General features: G+C 34.3%; 1 protein-coding gene across 1 annotated transcript in view; it reads right to left on the bottom strand.

Moving 5' to 3' along the window:
- LOC111052576 (peroxidase) overlaps positions 1-9,422 on the bottom strand; it is a 142,045-nt gene that overhangs the window by 10,252 nt on the left and 122,371 nt on the right. The window contains exons 9-10 of the mRNA XM_039433702.1: positions 5,272-5,422; positions 2,453-2,609 (exon numbers count right to left, since the gene is read on the bottom strand). Of these exons, the coding sequence (XP_039289636.1) occupies positions 2,453-2,609; positions 5,272-5,422 (308 nt within the window). The remainder of the gene's footprint in view (positions 1-2,452; positions 2,610-5,271; positions 5,423-9,422) is intronic.

Here is a 9,422-nt window from a genome sequence, read left to right as displayed (position 1 = left end):
AAAAATTTGGTCAAATCAGTTGAGATAAACAAACTGGTGTCCGCGTACAGAGAGCATAGAATTTACTTAAAATTCTGGATTGACTGTATCGCTTGGCAACTTATAAAAATACAAACACATTATGCTTGATAGTATAAATGTTCTTAGATTAGGTAGAACTTGAGCTGAAACTGTATGAAGAACATAGAAAATTATTTCTCCATTGTCTCCATTGTGAATAATAAATAAATAAATAATAAACATAGGTCTTAATTAAACGTTTAGGACCTCAGTATAGGCCTTAAGCCTCCTTGTCAAGACTAAAAATGTGGTTCGATTGTATCGTTTGGCATCTTATAAGGTGCAACCAAATGAAGCTTGATTCAATAGATTCTCCTAGATTAATTAGGTTGAACTTGAGTTGAAGCTGTATGAAGAACATGGGTCTTAATTGAACGTTTAGGCTCAAATCTTGCAATAAAATTAAGCTATTAAAGATTTTGTTCAAGATTTCACTGATAGAGAAAGCATCAGATTACCGATTTATGAATCAAATTCGATTGAAATTCCAATTCCTCATTCACAAAACGCATACCATGAAATTTGAAAGAGTATTCAAGGAATACTCTAAATTGACCAATCAGGAAAGAGGACGACATTTTGAATTCTTGTCAGCTACTCAATCGACCAATCATGAGCAAGCAAACACTGTGACAATGGCCCCTCTCTCAAACTCTCGTTGATCAATCAGAAACAGCGACACAAATTTGAATTGTTGTCAGTTTGTTACTCAATCGACGAATCAGGAGTAAGCATAATTATTCGGTGTGTTCGCACTTTTACTTGATGAGATTAGTAAGATAAACAGAGAAAGAGTCTTATTACTGATTAGCAGGTAACCCGTGCTCCATGAGGGTCTGATTGAAAATTAGACAAACTGAAAACTTGATCTACTAAAGTCTTGAAGAATGTAAAATAGGTCTGTAACCATCCTCGGTGAATTAAGAATCTATATGCAGAATTTCTAGTTAATCAGATCAGTAGTTGAGACTTGTTGATGCTGCAAACATAATTTCCCTATCCCGTACGTGTATAAACCAGTTATTTCCTTTATTATAGTATAAATATACTAGAAGGTAACCCGTGATCCGCAAGGGTCGAATAAAAATTTTACAAACTGAAAACTCAACCTACTTGAAGAAGAATTAAGTAAGATTAACCTTATTTACCTCAAGTCTTGAAGAATTCAAAATAGGCCTGTAACCATCTTCGGTAAATTAAGAATCTACATGCAAAATTTCAAGTTAATCTGATCAGTAGTTCAGACGTGATGATGCGTCAATAGTATATTTCGCACCTAGAGCAGAAAATGAGATTTTTCCGGCTCAAAATCAGTTTTCAAGTCCGAGGCCGTAGGCCGAGGAATAGAAAAGATTGAGAGCCGGAAAAACATTTTTGCCCGTGGTGCGAACGATATTTTTCGCCACACTACAGGTATTGCTGACAAAATAAATAAAGAATACAAATTAAAGGATACTCGTTAAGTTATCGTACCTATCTCTTGATTTTAGTGGTAGAAGATTCGCAGTCAGGATTTCAGATTCTTTTAAAATTTCACTTGGAATATCACGGGCGTCGTCATCTTCAAGCATTTTTGAAAATTCGGAATGTGCTAATCAACAATAAATAATTGAATAAAAATGGTTGCGAAGCGAATGCTGAATTAGTTTGATTCGAAATTCGAACTGGAATAATTGCAACTTCAGATGAGGAAAGTTGATACTCGCCCGATCTAGTGGATGACTTATTAACTACGGACTTCCATGTTAGCGGCTGGAAAGAGTACGTTTTCCGGCCTAGGCCTGAAAGCTACCCTTTTCTGACGTCAGACGAGAGCCGTCTGCAAACAAGGTCTTTCAGATCTACGTAGGGACTGGAAAACAGCTGTTTTCTGTGCAGTGTGGCGAAAACATAATATTTTCCTATCCCGTACGTGTATAAGCCAGTTCTTCACTTTATTATAGTATGGATAAGATTGGTAAAATGCATTAATATCACTGAAACTGATGAATTGACTATATTAAAAAAATCTTAAAAAAAAATACTAGCCTATAAATTGTTGAGTTTATTGATTTCTCATTGAGAGTCTCTTATTGTGTTTCACAAAAAAATCGAGTAGATTGTTTAGGTTTCTCTTTAGGTGCGTACAGACTTTCGCTCTGCTCCACAACCGAACGTCACTCGAGCAGATCGATTGATGATCGACCGGGGAGCAAGAGTGGAACGCGAGAAGAGCTAACATCTCCCGTAACGTTCATGATCGGTGCGACTGCAGAGCGGGGGCGGAGCGACTGCGGAGCGATGGTGGAACGAGGGCGGAGCGGGTTGAAGGCACGTATATCTGTACGCAGCTTTAGGTTCTACTGGAACAATTGTGTTGAAATGAGATTTTTCCACAATTTTATTGAATTACCTCACTAGTGAAGAATGGGTCGACGGTTTCCTGTGGCTGAGTCTGCAGACCTCTTCCAAGATTATCGAAATTATCTCCCTGTTCAATGACTCCTGGTCGGTTGAAGTAGTCGCTCAGTCTCAGAGCCCCATAGCTACGTCTGTCCTCAGCGATCAATCTAAGAAAATCAATCAGAATCATCAGAAAAATCTATCAATAATTAGTTACAATCATCAATAATCAAATCCAAATTTGTAGCTACATCTGAGGATTGTGTGGCAGAGAGGACCTTGAGTCCTAACTCCGCCCTTGATAAAGGCAATCAATCAATCTGTCTTCAGCGATCAATCTAAGAAAATCAATCAGAATCATCAGAAAAATCTATCAATAATTAGTTACAATCATCAATAATCAAATCCAAATTTGTAGCTACATCTGAGGATTGTGTGGCAGAGAGGACCTTGAGTCCTAACTCCGCTCTTGATAAAGGCAATCAATCAATCTGTCTTCAGCGATTAATCTGCATAAATCAATCAGAATCACCATAAAAACCAATCGTATCATCAAGTTTTTTTTTATTTGAGAATGATTTTTGTGTGTTCTGGATTTAAAATTGAGTGTGTAATTGAAGAATGTTAAGTGACACATAACCTTCGTACATTTGGACTGTTGTATAAATATTAGAATTGGAACCGTTCTGGTACAGTAAAAAATGGAAAATAAATTGATTTGATTTGGAATAGCTGTGAAAAAATGATCAATCATCCACTAAATAACTGTAGAAATCAATCAAAATAACCAATCATTGGACAAATAATTCAGGCCTATTCTATTATTTACTAAATTTCTCTTCATTGGTTGTTGTTCAACAGTTCTGATGACCATATTTGGAATACTTTGAGTGTCTCGGCAATGGCAGTAGAGCTCAACATTCATTGGTCAACTGCTAATGGCCAATCGTAGAGCTTCACTCACACTATAATTACGCGCTGCTGCTCATTTTCAAGCTTCCAGTTCAATAGATATTGATAATGGCACTGTTTGTTTTGGAGGCATGTTTGACGACTAGAAGGAAGCCAGATATTTTTTTGAGCAATCAGCAATATCACCACTACAACACCAGATGAAGAAAGGACACTCATGTGACAATGGTACGATCCAGACTGACCCAATATGGACCCAAATATATCTGCGTTAGGATATACAACTGCTTCCCAAATGAATTGAAGACCTTGGAAAACTTCATCAAGTTGATAAAATCAAATATTTAGGCCTTTTTATTGATAAAAATTGTAATTGGAATGAGCATATTAACTCTATTAATAAATATATGTTATCTGCTATAAGAACATTCTACTACTTGAAGAATATTTGCCATGTAAATGTATTAAGGTTGATTTATTTTTCCATTATTGAAAGTAAGCTACAATATGGGATCACTTGTTGGGGAGGTATTTATTTCACAAATATCAATACACTTCTAGTTGCACAAAAGAAAATTATCAGAATAATGGCGCGTGTACCTAGAACGGAACATGCAATGGTTTTTTTTAAACAATTTCATATTTTGCCATTAAGATATTTATATGTCTTTAGAGTTTTAAGAATATTTTTCATTAGAGGAGGAAATGTTCAAAGTAATGCTAGAGTTTACTCTAGTCGTTTGAGATTTCAAAATAAGGTCATTCTGTTGAAGGCTAATGTTGAAGCTTTTCGTAGGTTTTTTACTTTTTGTGCTTTAAAGTTTTATAATTATCTACCTTTCCATGTGTCCTCTAGTTTAAATTTAAGAATTTTTCTCAAGGAAATTGAAATCTTGGTTGTTTTCACTAGAAGATGTTGAGTTTCTGTTTAGATAGTATAGTTACTTTTATATTGTATTTTTGATATTATCATATTGCAGTGAATGATACATTTATGAAGGGACAGTTTATCTCTTAGTACTCTTCAACATATTTTTTCTCTGTATTATAAACATTTACAAAGTTTTTATATATAATTTTAGCTAGGCTCTAAGCTACTCTTTCTTTATTTTCAGTGTGATGGTGCCTCAACACGTTTTTTCAAATGAGGTTACCTAACCACTTTATATTATTGTTTTGTAATGTTTTGTGTATTATTTATTATTGTAAATTGTAAAGTGTGTCAATAAATGAAATGAAATGAAATGAAATGAAAAAACTTGAGTCAATTTAAAAATGAACTAAAAAAATTCCTCACAACAAGACCATATTATTATAGTTTACCAGAGTACTTTGAGGAAAGAATCTCACCACACCGACACCAGGAACTACAAGGAAATTGAGCTCTTCATTATGATGAAAAAATCTGACGACCACGGCGCATACGCGCTTCCAGTGGGAGAATATCAAGTATCAAGACGTAACAATCGGAAAAAGTGTAATAAACTGTCCCAATAGATTACAATAGATTGATAGTTGATAAAATACAGCCATTATAACTCAGTTATAAGTTACAGTTGATTTGATTTGGAATTTCGTTTAATAATTATTTGAATAACGTGAACCTCATTATAAAAGGTTAGCGCTATCTGCTTTGTCGAATGATAGACAAAGTTAGGTACAATAATGTTAATCAAATATTGCCATTATAACTCAGTTATAATCAACAGTTGATTTGATTTGGAATTTCGTTTAATAATAATTATTTGAATAACGTGAACCTCACTATAAAAGGTGAGCGCTATCTGCTTTGTCGAATGATAGACAAGGCTAGCAACAATATGTTGAACGAATACTTCTATTATAAAGTGGGCCTCACTATAATATTATTGTACAGTTTATTAACAGTTTAAATAGATTATTGTTGCAGTTACTCACTCGAGTTTGCCCTGAATGGCAGAGTGGAAGTATCTGAATCCAGCCGTGGCGTGTCCTTGGATAACGCTGGGATCAACCTCCTCTTTGTAGTCGTCAATGTGGCTCTTGGCTCCCGGGTAGATAAGACCGTATTTCGCCATGTTGTTTGTGCCTAAAATCATCAAAAAATTATAAGAAACAGTCGTTGATTGAAAGAGAGAATACCTTTCAACTACAACCATGGAGAAAAGATAGCAATTCCAATTTCGTATCTCCTCACTTAATAAAATACCTACTTATACTTAATAAAAACCTACTTATAATAAATAAATACTCAATAATAACCAACTCTTTCCAAAAATTACTTCTCATTTTGCTATAGCCAGAGAGAAAATTTAGCATAAGAAGATATCCGATGGTATCAGGCGTTTATGTGGTAAATTTCAGTGTTCACTCAAGCCGATAGTCCTAGTAGTTCTTTTTTGTGAAGCTGTATGACGCTGGTAGTCTCTCAAACTGCGCCGTTCATACACTCTCACACGGCCAAAACAGTAATGATAGACAGTAGGCTCCAGAAATCGGCTTGAGTTAAGAAGAAATCGGCTTGTAATTTGGAACATAAACAACCTATATCATAAGATATATCTTCTTTATGATATCTTATTTTAGATTACCTACCTTTTTATAACTTTTATCTTATTATAACTATTTTAGGTTACCTTATTTTTTGTCTCCCCATCCTTTCTATGATGTACTTATTGTATGAATCAATAAAGCATCAATCTTATATTGATACTTCTTCTCTAAGTGCCTATCCGTTCCGGATGTTGGCTATCAGCATGGCTATCTTGATTTTGTTGGTTGCGATTCGGAAGAGTTCTACTGATGTTTTACCCAACCACTTCCTCAGATTTGCCAACCAAGATATTCTTTTTCAACCCGGTTTTCTCTTGCTGTTTATCTTGGCTTGAAGGATCTCTTGGAGTAGCCCGTACCTTTCTGTGTTCCTCATTATATGCCCGAGGTATTGGAGTTTCCGGCATTTTATGGTGTTTACCAACTCTGCTCCCTTTCTCATGCGTTGTAGTACTTCTGCGTTTGTGACTTTTTGTGTCCAAGATATCCTTAAAATTCTTCTGTAAAGCCATAGTTCAAATGCTTCAAGTCTCCTGGTGATTTCTTTGTTCAGAGTCCAGGTTTCCACACCATACCTCAGCATAACTCAGCATACTTAGATGAATAATAATACTGCATACTAATAATAATTTAGCATACTAATAATAATTTAGCATGCTACACCTATTATAAACTCCTTGCTAACTCTATAAAATGAATAAATAAGTTCAATAAAATAATATACATTCACACTATTAAATATTAAGAAATTGACTACTCTGAATTCTGCTATCGAACCTAAAACTGAATTTTCTTTGTAGACTGGTAGAGGTGGCTAAATTCTAATTGAAGGAATTTGATAAATAAAGCACCGAATATCCTGATTATCACCCACCTGTCCATAATAATTACAGAGTTCCTTATCTATGTAGAGATACGGAAAGTTTAAGTTTTAATTTCTTCTTTGTTTCAAAGATTCCATTTCTTCTTATTAGATCATTTATTATCCGATTCTATGTCATTTTAATTATATCATTACATCAATTATTTTAATATATTAAAATATTTAAGCCTTTGTAAGCCTTTATAAGTAAATAAGCTACTGTATAAGTTTTTAGCTGCTTTCAAGTAATATATTCTTATTTAATTTATTCTTGATGTGGAAATGTGCTGATCATTAAGTCTCCTATTTAAGTGTCAGTATCAAGCACGATGAAAGAGTTGAGAAAAATTAATATTATAACTATACTGTCTTATACAAGACATAAATTATTAATGTTAACGTTTAAGAGAAAATTGGACTCGCAAAGGCTTATGTATTTCTTCTAGCTTAATCAATAAAGTATACCTTGATCAAGAATGATTCCGAGCATCTTCGTTATCGCTTGTTTACGTCTTACAAACTACAAAAGTATCCTTATCTAGGTGAAAGAAAGTTTCGAGTATTAATCAATTTTTCCTCTTTTGCTTCAAAAATTCTTTCTTCTCAATCTATTATTATACTGTACTGGCATTCAATTTTGTTTTATTCATTTTTTAAGAATTCCTGTATTCAATTGATATTATATATTTTTCCCCCTCTTTTTTATATTTATTTTCACGTCTGGTCGGACGGCTTGCCGTTGTTTAGGTTTTTTTGCTGCTCTTTTCTTTTCTTATGATTAGAAATGCTGTAGAATTATTAGATATTCCAACAATTAATTGCACAGAGTGTTCAGATATTAAGAATTTTTGTAGTAATTTTATTGAAAGCGGAGGGCTTGCGAGGGGCGGGGATGCGAATCAACAAAATTTTACTGTAATCCAACAAAATATTAGAAGTTATACAGTAGAAGAAACATTGACGAATTCCTTGTAGTATTGCAGAACTTGGCCTATCGTTTCACATGCATAATACTTACGGAAGCTTGGCTGAACGATGAGAGCGATTTGATGGAAATTCCCGGTTATAATTTGTACAGGTCATTTAACAATCTTAATCAAAGTGATGGAGTTGTCGTTTACATAGACCATGAAATATCTGCATTGTGCTGCGAGTTTCAATTGGGGGGTATAGCCACATGTCTCTCCCTCACTTTTGACTGGGCTGGTGTTCCGTGTGAAATTCTGGCAATTTATCGCAGCCCCAACTCAAATCTTCATATTTTTGTAGAATCCATAGAGTCATACTTTAATGAACGGGTAAATAACAATAGGTGTTTAAAAATATTTTCTGGCGATATAAATTGCAACCTTTTGAATCTTAATCCTCATACACTGGAAGAAAAGTACCTGGATGTAATGAACGAGGCGGGCCTTGTGTCTTGTGTCGACAAGGTGACCAGACCGGCCAGCAACACTTGCATCGATCATTACTTTGTCAGACTACCGCCCTCTTTTGATGTAGCAACAACTGTACTCCAAACTGCAATTACTGACCATTATGCCATATGCATGAAATTAACAACTCAAAAATTTGTCAAACCACCTGTAAAAGAAGAATATTATTCAAAAATAGATTGGAACGGTGTTAAGAATTCCTTGTCTCGACAGAATTGGGACGATGTTACTAATGAAAATAATATCAATCTTTCAACTAATTTATTCATTGATACTATCCAGACTATTCTCCTTAATAAGACATCAAAAGTAAAAATATCATCCAAAAATACAAAAATAAAACCATGGATTTCCAGAGGTTTGGTAAACTCTATCCGCCACCGCGATAAATTAAAGAAAAAACTCAACAGACAACCTTACTGTCTTGCTTTAAAAAACGAATTCATACAATACAGGAACCTCCTACACTCAACAATTAAGCGAGCTAAATATGATTATTATAAGAATAAAGTTGATGAAGTATCAGACAATCCACAAAAGTTCTGGCCCGTTGTGAGAGAAATTGCTGGAAAAGCTACAGCACATCAACCTTTCCCAATTGGAGCATTTGCTAAAACTGGAGATTCAGCACAAATCCAAGATGTCAATGATCTTTGTAATAGTTTTAATAAATATTTCACTGCTGTTGGAGCTTCATTATCTCGATCCCTAAGCCCGGTTGGTGAACCAGAAATTAATGATCACGAATATGGAGTTAACACAGTATTTGAGTTTAAGGATGTTACCAAAGAGGAACTTAGGGTGGTAATAAACAGTCTCAAAGGAAAGAGTGCCCCTGGGCATGACCTCATACCCACAAGAATATTCAAAGAAAACATAGATTCACTAATTAACCCTATTCATCATCTAATAAATCTAAGCATTCATGCAGGTCAATTTCCAGAAAAATTAAAAATTTCAAAAATCATTCCAATTTACAAATCAGGGCCAAAAAACGAACTAACTAACTACCGACCTATTTCTCTTCTTGCTACTTTGTCCAAAATTATTGAAAAGTGCGTTAAAATACAGTTGACAAAATATTTAACAAAAAATAACATCTTAGCAAAAAATCAATATGGTTTTCAAAAATCTAAAAATACTGACGATGCCCTATTTGAAGTAACTAAATATATAACAGAGTCAATTAAATTGAAAAATAAGGCTATTATCACATTCCTGGACCTGGCCAAGGCCTT

Source organism: Nilaparvata lugens, chromosome 8 (assembly GCF_014356525.2).
Source record: "Nilaparvata lugens isolate BPH chromosome 8, ASM1435652v1, whole genome shotgun sequence".
In the NCBI taxonomy this organism is placed as follows: domain Eukaryota; kingdom Metazoa; phylum Arthropoda; class Insecta; order Hemiptera; family Delphacidae; genus Nilaparvata; species Nilaparvata lugens.
Note: the sequence above shows the minus strand (reverse complement) of the source record. Positions and strands in the feature narration are given on the sequence as shown.